General features: G+C 38.7%; 1 protein-coding gene across 1 annotated transcript; it reads right to left on the reverse strand.

Moving 5' to 3' along the window:
- Positions 1-389: 389 nt before the first annotated feature.
- On the reverse strand, positions 390-1346 carry LOC117524280 (olfactory receptor 49-like). Its single transcript, XM_034186049.1, has one exon. It carries the CDS (start codon positions 1344-1346, stop codon positions 390-392), a length of 957 nt encoding a protein of 318 aa, XP_034041940.1.
- Between the last annotated feature and the right edge of the window lie 11840 nt (positions 1347-13186).

Here is a 13186-nt window from a genome sequence, read left to right on the forward strand (position 1 = left end):
GGTTTTAGATGTGAACCCTTCATTTCTATCAAATCCTTGCACAAAATAGCAGCTGCAGCCTTTCTGACCTAATTATCATAGATATAACAAGCAAAATTCAAAGTACATTAATATAAAGGAACTTTCAAATATAGTTTAGTATAAAAATCACCGCAAATGATATAACACCTAAAAATACAGTAAAATTACTTTTCAAGACTTGCATGGTTCATGATTACGGAATAATTCCATTAGTGGATTGGTAGAGTATTAAACAAGAAGACAAGGGTCACATTTGAAACCTATTCATCCACAAACAGCATTCTGAGATCATTAGAGATCATTATCACTTTCAGCATCTTTTCATTAAGTTGTAAAGATTTTTTTTCTCAAAACCTTTGTTTTCTCTTTTAAAACTCACCATTTTTATGAAATTTCTCTTTATGCATTTTCTTTCCAATAGAGAAATAATTCACAAATTTATTGCGTATTTTGGTGAGTTTGAGTCCATATATGAGTGGGTAAACAACTGGTGGAACAAACAGAATTTCCATTGTCATTAAGTTCGAGAGATCTTGAGACAAATCGCTTGAACCAAACCTCATGTAAAATACATCTAAAAACAGAGAAAATGCAAACATAGTGAGACATATTAAATGTGGCAAGCATGTCTGCATAAACCTCCTCCGGCTGTTTTTGGATGATAAACATGTTCTTATCAGGTAAACATAAGACCACAAAATAAAACTGAAATGGCCAACATAAAATGTGATATTAAAATATCCTACAGCAATATTTGCTTTTGGAGGTGAACAAGCAAGAGAAACAATCATCCAGTTAACACAGTATATTCTATTTATGTGAGAACCACACAACTGTGATCCCAATAACATCACCGTTCCCATAAACTTGCAATAAATTGGTATCAGCCAGGAGAAAAACACAAAGACAGAGACTCTCTGTTTTGTCATGAAGGAATGGTACTGCAGAGGTCGACATATAGCCACATATCTGTCGTACGCCATCAGGGTGAGGATGGAAAAGTCAGCCATTATTGCTGAATGTATTACAAAACTTTGTAACATACATCCAGCATATGAAATGACATGAGAAGACAGAAGGTCCAAAAGGAATTTAGGATAAAATCCAACAGTGCCATACAGTGTATTAATGCAAAAATTACACAAGATGATATACATGGGCTCATGGAGGTTCTTATCCATAATGATGGCAATAATAATGCTGCCATTTAACAACAGAATCAATAAATACCACAACAAAGAAAACAAGAAGAGGACAATTTTCTTATCAAATGTGAAATTTAACCCTGAAAGTGTGAAAATTGTTATGACTGAAACATTCCACATCAGCTTGAAGTTTCTTGTCACAATAACCTGTAAAGTAAAACAACTTTCAAAACCTAAAATTAAACATAAATCAGTGGGGCCAAATGGAACAATTCATAAAACCTATAAAGTGTGACAAAGAAGTGAACAGTCTGTGTTGTGCATCAGTGTGTGGCAAAGTGGTGTCTTGATCCTCGATCACAATCCTCTTTGTAACAACAGCAAGAGAGCTTTGGGACTGAATTAGACCAATCACAGGGAACTTATGACAGAATCAGGGGATGGACTGTTTTTTTTTTCTTCTTGTTCTTTTTTCTGCATTTGAACGTACGTATACCTTATCACATGTCTGTTTATGTCCGTCGGACTCGGGCTCATACAGATACATCGGGGCATGATACAGGGCGTGTTACAGGGCGTGATACATAAAGAGACATGTAATAAGATATTTATCATATCTTACAACAAAAATAAAGAACAATAATCATACACATGAAGAACCAATAACGCAGGTAAATCATGTAGATATGTAAATTATGGAACGCTCTTATGTCTCTCTATAAAGTCATGAGTGTCCTCTTCCAGCCCAGTCTCGTGTTTTTTTTTTTCGTGCTCCCGTGAGTCAAATTTTTATGACCGTTTTTTTATTTCGCTCACTATTCCTAACCCTACCCCTACCCCCAATCCTAACCTTAACCATAACCTAATCTTACTCTTTCCCCCCACCTTAACCATAAACCCCACTCCACCCCCCGGCTTCACTTTTAATTGTGTGCAGCCATCACGGAATGAATTAGAATGAATTTGTGCTGCTGTGACGAAAATGAGGCACTTTACATCACAATATCACGAACCAGCAGATTAATGTATATTTTGTGCTGCTGAATCATGAATTGCTGTGACACCAGGTTGCCTCTTCACTAATTTCTTGAAGTCTCACAACTTCAGTATGAGAGTCAAGTTGTAGAATTCTCCCTGCTAGAAAGGCTAAAACTCTCTCACCTTGATCAGACATCTTGGTTGAATGAAATGATCTGGATCCTGTATCAGGATCCTGCACTTGTCACCAGGGAACACAAAATGTGAGTGTGTCATTGGTGGGACAGAGAAATGGGGCCTCCTGATTGGATAAAAAGCGGGACGATACAATGCCTGGTATTTTCAATGTCTTTTTTGTAACGCCCTGATTTAAGATTTGTATCGCCCTGATTTTATTGCCAGTTTCCAGGGCAGTAAAATTGATAGGAAAAGTGTCTGATTCATCAGCCCTATTTTAAGTGTATCTCATGAGGGCTGGTTTATGAGTATAGGGCAGATTTTTGTTGTAATATGTGATAATGTATGTTATAATATGACTTGGCCTTTCAGTAAAAGGTCCGAGACCCTCTAGGAAGTCACCAAAGATCACAAGTTGGTTGTGAGGTTTTCTTGACTGATCTGTCATTAAAATCATAAGTGTGCATGTTAATCATGAGCAATTAAAAGATCTTTTTTAGATGACCAAAAAAAAATAAAAAATGAAGGGTTCGGATGTAAAACCCAATATCTCTTTTTTTTTTTTTTTTTTATTGAGAAAATGCAGTTTAAAATGCAGATTTAAAGGAATACACATTTGAAAATGCACAGCTTTCATGAATAAAATTTAAATTGTATGTTCAAATTTTGTACTTTTTGTAGCAAGATACTTAGTACCTATGCAGCCAATTGCATGGTGGCTCAACTAAAAATGTGTAGTTTTGGTGATACTGGATTTTACATCTGAACCACAGGCACTGGAAGTAGGGGTGCTGAGGGTGCTGCAGCACACCCTGTTGGTGAGGAGCTACAGTTGCAAGAGACATAAGCTTACTGAAGAAATCAATTTGAGTGAGTGGAGCAGCGAGCAGTGAGTGGAGCAGCGAGCAGTGAGTGGAGCAGCGAGCGAGTTGTTGCTGGCAGCAGTGCTGGGTCCACCGTCCAGGTCTGTGTCGGAGTCACAGGCACATCTCGGCCTGTGGTCCCTCAGTGGCCGGCAACCCAGCAACCCAGCCTGCAGTAGCCGCGACAGCGTCGGAGGTTCAGTTGCTGCCTCGCAGCGGCGGCATAACAGTAACATTTCGCCCATGGCAGTTCCACAAGTGTCAGAGGCCCAGTTCGGCCTCATGGCAGATTTGCGGATACATCCCGGTCTGCAGCGGCGTAGGAGACCACCTCACACGCGGCCCCTCAACTCGTTGCCCAATCGAAAGCCCAACCCAGCCCAGGTGGAGTCAGAGGACCAGTGCAGCCCTATGGCGGAGCCAGGGGCCGACCAGAAAGAAGTTCGCTGTCGGAAGTTGACAACAGCCTGAGGCCCAGCGAAGACTGCAAGCTGAGCCCGAGGCCCATCGAAGACCACAAGCCAAGCCTGTGACTTGCCAGAGGCCACGAGCCGAGCCCGTGGCTTGCCGGAGATGCAAGCCAAACCCGCGAGTTGCCAGAAGCTGCAAGCCAAGACCGCGACTTGCTGCAGTGTCGGAGGATGTCACCAGCATTGACAGCCGGCTTGTAGTTCCTGTGGGGAAGCTGGGACAGCACAGGCTAAGCTAGGCTATCTTAGCCTAGCCTACCATCAGTAGGTGATCTAAGTACGTGATCACTAAGTGATCTAGCCCTGTGATTGTACAAACTGTCTACTGTCTTTCATGTCGCTGCAGCCACGAGGCTCGAGTTCCCTTTAGCCTGGAGCGATTCCATCTTTATATCCTTTCACTAAGGTACTTATTTCATGTCTCCATATACATTTCAGCACCCTTTAACTTTTTCTTGTTCTTCTTTTTTTAATATTATTATATTTATGATATAAATTGGAGGAGTGGGGTACAATTAGTTATACCTACAGCTAATGTTAGCTTATCTAGCCAGCTGTAGCACCTTTTATCGTAGCTAACAATATAGTCGGTTCTGTTTGGAAACCTACGTTAATACACACTTTTGTCTACAATTGTTGTTATACGAGGTCTGTTAGAAAAGTATCCTACCTTTTTATTTTTTTCAAAAACCTGATGGATTTGAATCACGTGTGCTTGCATGAGCCAACCTTGAACCTTCGTGCGCATGCGTGATTTTTTTCACGCCTGTCGATTGTGTCATTTGCTTGTAAGCAGCCTTTGTGTGAGGATGGGTGTAGTCTCTCGTCATGTTTTCTTTGCAAGGAAATGGCAGAACGACTGGAGCAGCGTGACTCCAAAGCGAACGCTGTGGTGATGTGGGACCGTCGTGTGATTATCCAAGAAATTGCAGAAGAGGTGGACATCAGCACTTTTTCGGCACATTCCACTGTGAAAGAAGATTTTGCCATGAAAAGATTGGCGGCAAAATTCATCAGCACGAAGCTGATGGCACAGCAACAGTGCCTCCATGATGAAGCCTCACAGGACATGTTGTAACATGCCCTGAAATGTCCAGCTTGTCCACAATTTCTCGGAAAGTCACACGACTGAAAAGCCACCGAAAGCAGTCTGAATCTTCCGAATGGTTGACGAGCTGGGCATGTTACAACATGTCCTGTGAGACTTCAACACGGAGGCGCTGTTGCTGCGCCATCAGCTTCGTGCCGATGAATTTCACCGCCACTCTTCTCATGGCACAATCTTCTTTCACAGTGGAATGTGCCGAAAAAGTGCTGATGTCCACCTCTTCCGCAATTTTTTGGATAATCACACGACGGTCCCACATCACCACAGCGTTCACTTTGGAAATGATCCGGTCATTTCAGCGTGTTGATGCCGATCGGAGCACGGAGCGCCCTCCACCGTTGTGCGGCCGTCTTTAAACCGGTTGTACCGCTCCTTAATCTGTGTGATGCCCATAGGGTCGTCACCGAAAGCCATCTGAATAATCCGAATGGTTTCCACCTGGCTATTGCCCAGTTTGTGGCAAAATTTGATGCAGTTGTGCTGCTCCAGTCGTTCTGCCATTTCCTTGCAAAGAAAAAATGACGAGAGACTCCACCCATCCTCACACAAAGGCTGCTTACAAGCAAATGACGCAACCGACAGGCGTGAAAAAAATCACGCATGCGCACGTAGGTTCAAGGTTGGCTCATGCAAGCACACGTGATTCAAATCCATCAGGTTTTTGAAAAAAATAAAAAGATTGGATACTTTTCTAACAGACCTCGTATGTATTTGTTAATACCATTATTGTAGGGTTCAACTACTCTATTTTACTTTATACGCTAGTTACCGGTTTTGTTTATCTTGTTAGCTAGCTAGGTATGGTTGGCTTTTTAACAGCTAATTTAACGGTAGCTTTTCTAACTATAGTTAGCTTATTTTCATTATTTACAATTTTATTTTACATGGTGCAGATCTTTAATGATTGTTCATTTTATGGGTTCTTTAATAGATATCAACATATAGCACCTAGTTTGAGATTTCCATTTGATAGCATAAAAATGATGTATTTTATCTTCCTATAGTATGCTAGCAGGGTTTACTTTAGATAGATACCAATACATATTACATCATATCTTCTGTAAACTAAGTATACAAACACTACAATCTTCTCCTATATTAATATTTAGGTTTTAGAAGCAAACTTCTATAATATTATATATAAACCATTTTTCTTGTATATATTGTTTATTACCCTTATTACTTAAATATCACTTATATACATGATGTCTATTTTCTTATGATATGTCTTATGATATATTATTATGATTTGTCCATTTTCTTGAGCCGCTTGGGTGGGTAGGGAGAGCTCCCATGGGATAAAAAAGCTTTTCAACCTACCATCCCTGGTTCTCAAGACCAGGCACCTAAGTGTCTCTACTCTATTCTACTGTTCTATTCTACTCTTCCTTTTTTAGATAACTAGATATACCTTAGTATATACTAGTATAGTTATAACTTAGAACTGGAATATATTATAGAAGATGTGCCACCTAAAAGATAATAAGCGGAGAGGAACTAGAGAAGATAAAAAAGTCATTGAATTTTATGTCGGAAGAAGTGAGTGGTGTGGTCAGAAAACAGAACAAATTGCTGGGTCTGTTGAAGGAGGTTTGTGAATTGAGAAAACTGATTCAAGAAAAGGACAATAAAATTAGATTTTTTGAAAAAAGAGTGGATGAGTTGGAGCAATACACCAGAATGGATGATGTTATTGTAACGGGACTGAATACTAGACATCAATCATACACCAGGGTAGTAGCTAACAGATCAAATAATATGGATGAAACGCAGGAAAAAATACAGTCCATGGAGCAGCAGATCATCATTTTTTTTCGTCAAAGGACATTCATATTAATAACAGTGACATTGCAGATTGTCATTCATATCCAATGAAGGTCAACAAGGCCAAACCAAGCATTATTATTAGGTTTGCAAACAAAAAAAATAAGAATGATTTGTTGAGGCAGGCCAAAAAGCTGAGAGGAACCGATGTGTACATTAATGACCACCTGACGAAGAAAAATGCTGACATAGCAAGAGAAGCGAGAATCCTCCGGAAGAAACAGAAAATTCAGGCAACTTGGACAAGAAATTGTAAAGTGATGATTCAGCCAAATGGATCGCCGGAAGAAGCTAAAGTTATAGTGATAAGAGCTTTCAGAACTGGAAAGATTTAAGTGACAGGTATTTGTTTGGGTTTAGTAATGGTTATATCTGTGTTGTTAAAAGAGCGTGGGTGCATATGTTTACAGGAGGTAGTGAGTCTGAAATTAACTGTTTTCTTTGGTCGTGAAATTTTCTTTTCTATGTTATGATGACAAATGATTCTTTTGAATTTACTTCTGCGCAGGAATTGTGCAGAAAGTGATGGGAAGTTCTCAATAATCCATTTTAACAGTAGGAGTTTGAACAAGAATTTGGGGATTATTAAAGAATATTTAAAACAATTCTGGCAACCTTTTAGTATAATTGCTATAATGAATGAATTTAATTATTTGAACAGACATAGTAGAGGAGGCAGAGTAGCATTGTATGTTGATAAAAGGCTTAAATATAAAATTAAAGATCAAGTGACAATGGCCGTAGAAAATCTGGAATGTATTACAATTGAAATATGTCTGGGCAAAGGCAAAAATATGATTATTAGCTGTATTTATAGAGCTCCGGGATCAAATATTGAAGAATTTCAAAATTGGATTGAGAAATATTTTTCACTGATGTGTAATAAACGAGTATTTGTCTGTGAAGATATAAATAGTTATAAAATGATCTTTTAACTCCATATCCACATAAAGGGACAGAGGATTTCATTAATACCTTGTACAGCTTAAATTTATTTCCAAAAATTACTAGGCCTTCAAGAATAACTTCTCAGTCAGCTACTCTCATTGATAATATACTTACAAATGTTACTGATACCAAAACATTAAGTGGTTTATTGATCAATGATATTAGTGACCACTTATCAATTTTTATAGTAACTGATTTAAATTTATGGCAGCACAGTGACTTAGTGGTTAGCACTGTTGCCTCACAGCAAGAACATCATGGGTTCAATTCCCGCCTGTGGCCTTTCTGTGTGGAGTTTGCATGTTCTCCCCATGTTTGTGTGGGTTTCCTCCGGATACTCCGGTTTCCCCCCACATCCAGAGACATGTGTTTTAGGTGGATTGGAATCTTTAAATTGTCCATAGGTGTGTGAGTGGGTGTGAATGTGTTTGTTGTCTGTTTGTGGCCCTGCGATGGACTGGCATCCTGTCCTGGGTGTACTGCACCTCGCCCTCTATGACTGCTGCGATAGGCTCCAGCCCCCCATGACCCTTGATTGGACTAAGCGTTTGATGATGATTGTGTGTGTGTGTGTGTGTGTGTGTGTGTGTGTGTGTGTGTGTGTGTGTGTGTGTGTGTGTGTGTGTGTGTGTGTGTGTGTAATTTAAATAAAACATGTAATGAGAAAATACAATATCGAAAACGTCTGCAATCTGAAGCTATTATTGAAGCTGAAGCTATTATTGCCTTAAAAAATGATTTACATTTGCAGGAATAGAATTCCATTTATGTGTCAAATTTGAAAACATATTTCTTGATATATTCAACACAAATTGTCCAATTATACATTGCAGTGCAAATAATAAAGGGCTGCAAAAGGCGTGTAAGATGAAAAATATGTTATATGTCTACTGTGGTTATATATAGAGTTTATCAGAAGTAAATCAACAAAGATTAAATATAAGCACTATAAAAATAAATTAACAACCATTATGTGGAACTGTAAAAAAATCATACTTTGGAAAAATACTAAATAATAATAAAAATAACATAAAGGAAACATGGAAAATATTAAATAGTATTTTATCAAATAAACCCAAAGTAAAGAACTACCCAACATACTTTACTTATAGTCAGTGTTGCCACAGTTACTTTGATAAAGTAATCCAATTACTGATTACTGATTACTCCTTGAAAAAGTAACTTAGTTACTTTACTGATTATGCAGTTGTAAAAGTAACTAAGTTAGATTACTAGTTACTTTTTTAGTTACTTTCCCCAGCTGTCGACAACAACCCTCTGCCACCTCAACATGACAATGATACTTGTTTGGCCAAAACTCACTTTATAGTCACCCTTTGTTGACTTCAATGAAAATAAATACTTGTTTTATAAAAAGTAAAATAAAGACCTCTTTCTTGACCTCATATTTAACTGTTGACAGCACTGTAACAGTAAAACACAATTTCTAGCCTACATTGTTTATAAATGTAACTATTAAATTCTTTCTAACATTTTTCTAACATTTAAATTCTCTCTAAACATTTTACTTGTCGAAATTATTATTATTATAAGTAGTATTAGTAGTTGTAGCAAAAAAAGGCTTCAAAACTGGACCTTTAATCTAGGGGTGTTGTGGGGGAGGGGGGCACATCCCTGCCCCACGCCCCCATTCCATCTGGATTCGCCCCTGCTTGGTGGTTGAGCACAAAGAATGGATAACATTTATTTATGCAGAAAACATGACCAGATTTACAGGTAAGAAAGTTTTATTGCGTTTTCACATCATGTGGTCCTCAGAAAGAGAGTTTAGGTGCATTTGAGTGGAAAATAGTGTTAGTTGTTGACGCGTCGCGGAGGATCAGCTGTTTTTAACGAGACGATACGGAGCGGCTCAGCTCAGAATTCTAAATAAAGGAGAAAAATAAAGCATAAAAATGTCTTGGTAAAGTTCAGTGCAGGTGTGCTGTTGTCACCGTGCTTTAAGACGTGAGGACGAGTCGTAGCTGCTGCAGAAAACCGCGGATGAAAAGTTCACAGCTCGCTTAAGTGTGTAGTTCAGTCGAACCCCGACCTCCTGCCCACAGACCAAGTTTAATGCTGCTATCGACCCACAATGAAAAAATAATAGTAACGCACAGTGACTTGGAGAAGTAACTTTAATCTGATTACTGATTTGGAAAGATTAACGCGTTAGATTACTCGTTACTAAAAAAAGTGGTCAGATTAGAGTAACGCGTTACCGGCATCACTGCTTATAGTAACAAAGACTAATATGACATGAACCAAGTTTTGATACATTTTTTGCTAATGTTGGGCCAGATTTGGCAGCTGACATTCCACACACTACATGGGTAAACCAGCAATTAAGTGAAAGAAATCCTTACACAAAGTTTCTTGGCCCAGTTGATGATAGGGAAATTATTATGGTAGTCAGCACATGTAAAAGCAAAAAGTCAACGGATCATAATGATGTACATATGGTCTCAGTAAAGCAAATAATTACAGAAATTGCTAAACCATTAACTTATATATTTAATAAATCATTTCAAACTGGTATTGTCCCAAATGGCATGAAAGTGGCAAAAGTGATATTTCTATTCAAATCTGGTGACAAACATCTTTTTACTAACTACAGGCCTGTACGAGGTCTGTCCGTAAAGTATAGGTCCTTTTTATTTTTTCAAAAACTATATGGATTTCATTCATATGTTTTTACGTCAGACATGCTTGAACCCTCGTGCGCATGCGTGAGTTTTTCCATGCCTGTCGGTGACATCATTCGCCTGTGAGCACTCCTTGTGGGAGGAGTCGTCCAGCCCCTCGTCGGAATTCCTTTGTCTGAGAAGTTGCTGAGAGACTGGCGCTTTGTTTGATCAAATTTTTTTCTAAACCTGTGAGACACATCGAAGTGGACACGGTTCGAAAAATTAAGCTGGTCTTCAGTGGAAAATTTTAACAGCTGATGAGAGATTTTGAGGTGATTCTGTCGCTTTAAGGACTTTTCACGGTGCGAGACGTCGTGCAGCGCTCTCAGGCAGCATCATCAGCCTGTTCAAGCTGAAAACCTCCACATTTCAGGCTCTGTTGATCCAGGACGTCGTGAGAGAACAGAGAAGTTTCAGAAGAAGTCGGTTTCAGCATTTTATCCGGATATTCCACTGTTAACGGAGATTTTTTTAATGAAAGACGTGCGGGCGGATTGCAGCGTCGGCTCGCAGCTGCCGCGACGCTCCGTCACAGGAAAACACCTCTGTTGGAAGCCTTGAGGACAAGTTGGAACATCTCCAGCTGATAAACAATTTCTCATATACTCACTCCACTGAAAGCCATCAAAAGCCAACTGGATTTTAACAAATGGTTATCAACACGGAGGTGTTTTTCCTGTGCCGCCGCGCCGCGTCGGCTGCGTCCCGACGCGCGGACCCGTCCGCACGTCTTTCATTAAAAAAATCTCCTTTAACAGTGGAATATCCAGATAAAATGCTGAAACCGACTTCTTCTGAAACGTCTCTGTTCTCTCACGACGTCCTGGATCAATAGAGCCTGAAATGTGGAGGTTTTAAGCTTGAAACAGGCTGACGACGGCGGCTGAGAGCGCTGAGCGACGTCTCGCACCGTGAAAAGTCCTTAAAGCGACAGAATCACCTCAAAATCTCTCATCAGCTGTTAAAAGTTTCACTGAAAACCAGCTTAATTTTTCGAACCATGAACACTTCGATGTGTCTCACAGGCTTAGAAAAAATTTTGATCAAACAAAGCGCCAGTCTCTCAGCAACTTCTCAGACAAAGGAATTCCGACGAGGGGCTGGACGACTCCTCCCACAAGGAGTGCTCACAGGCAAATGACGTCACCGACAGGCGTGGAAAAACTCACGCATGCGCACGAGGGTTCAAGCATGTCTGACGTAAAAACATATGAATGAAATCCATATAGTTTTTGAAAAACTTGTTTTTTTTTTGTTGTTGCTGTTTTTTTTTTCAGGAGAGGATTTGCAACAATTATTATTTGATTTAATAACTGAAATGATAAAGTTGAAGAGTTGGTTTGATATTAACAAATTGTCACTAAATTGGTCTAAACTAAAATGATGTTATTGGAAATTATAAAAAGGATGTACATACACAATTAAATATACTTGGGGTAAACATAGCGACCCGACTCCGGATAAAGTGGAAGAAAATGGATGGATGGGGTAAACAGCATGTGTCAAAGAGAATAAGTTGTTAGGTGTGATTATTGATGATAGAATTAACTGGAAAGCTCATATTCAACATATTCAAAAGAAAACATCCAAAAGTATTGCAGTATTAAATAAGGGAAAGCGCATTCTTGATGGAAAAACACTACACACTCTGTATTGTGCATTGTTTGAACCTTACTTGACGTACTGTGCTGAAGTCTCGGGCAATAACTATAAAACTACAGTGCAACCATTATTCATCCTTCAAAAAAGAGCATTAAGAATAATTCACAATGCAGGGTATCGGGATCATACCAATCCATTGTTCATTAAATCGAAGATATTAAAACTTTATCATATGATTTCATTCAAGACTGTTCAATTGATGTATAAAGCAAAAAATAAGCAATTACCATTTCGAATTCAAAAATATTTACACAAAGAGAAGAAATGTATAATTTAAGGGGTTTGTATCTTTTTTAAAATTGCTGGTACTAGGACAACCAGGAAATGCTTCTGTGTCTCCATTTGTGGTCCTAAAAAATGGAGTAATCTACCTGAGAAACTCAAGCGATGTCCAGATATCAATCAGTTCAAATAATCATACAAAGAAATGGTATTCTCCAGATATGTATTAGATGAAAGTGGTTGAGTTGTGTTGTATGAAGGTGTTATACTTGATCCTTTTCTACTGAAATATGTAGGCGGTATTGGGAGCTATTTCAACAGTTCTTTTAGTCAGACAGGAAAGATTGTTTTACCTGCTTTACATGTTTTCGGCTACTTCCTGTAGCCTTCCTCAGAAGCATCACAAGATGGGGAAGTGACGTGTCTTATAGGCTGCTGCTACTTGATTTGGCCAGACAGCAGGGGGGACTTACACCCCCTACTGCCGAAACATGTAAAGCAGGTAAAACAATCTTTCCTGTCTGACTAAAAGAACTGTTGAAATAGTCTTTTCTTTGACTACTTTGTTTGAGTTTTGTTGTTGTATATGAGTGGAATTTTGTTGCATGGGTGTCTAATGAATTCAGTTCAATTCAATTCAATTTATAAAATATTTTCTTTTATTTTAATAGTACGTAGCATAGTTGTAATTAAATATTTATTGGCTGTGAAGCCTAGCTGATGCACAAACACGGGGCATATGAACTGATTATCATTTCAGAAATTGTTAAGTTATTTCTTGTTTTGTCTTGTTGGTATCCCTATAGAGTGGATCTGATGAGGAGAAAACCTCTGAATGTGAATAAAGTCCAGTTCAAAATGTTTAAATCATGCCGGAAAATACTTATTTCGCTGGGGCCTACAATTGTTGGTGGGTATTATTTTATTAATGTTTTATTTCCGTTTTTAATGTATGTTTATTATTTGTTTTAAATCTAATCATTTTTAAATAGTGGTGTTGTGTTGTTTTTTGTGCTTTGTTCTGTGAAGCCTGACTCTCAAACTACTCTCATAATGGAGGATTTTTAACATCCCATTAGAT

This window comes from Thalassophryne amazonica, chromosome 14, assembly GCF_902500255.1.
Source record: "Thalassophryne amazonica chromosome 14, fThaAma1.1, whole genome shotgun sequence".
In the NCBI taxonomy this organism is placed as follows: Eukaryota; Metazoa; Chordata; class Actinopteri; order Batrachoidiformes; family Batrachoididae; genus Thalassophryne; species Thalassophryne amazonica.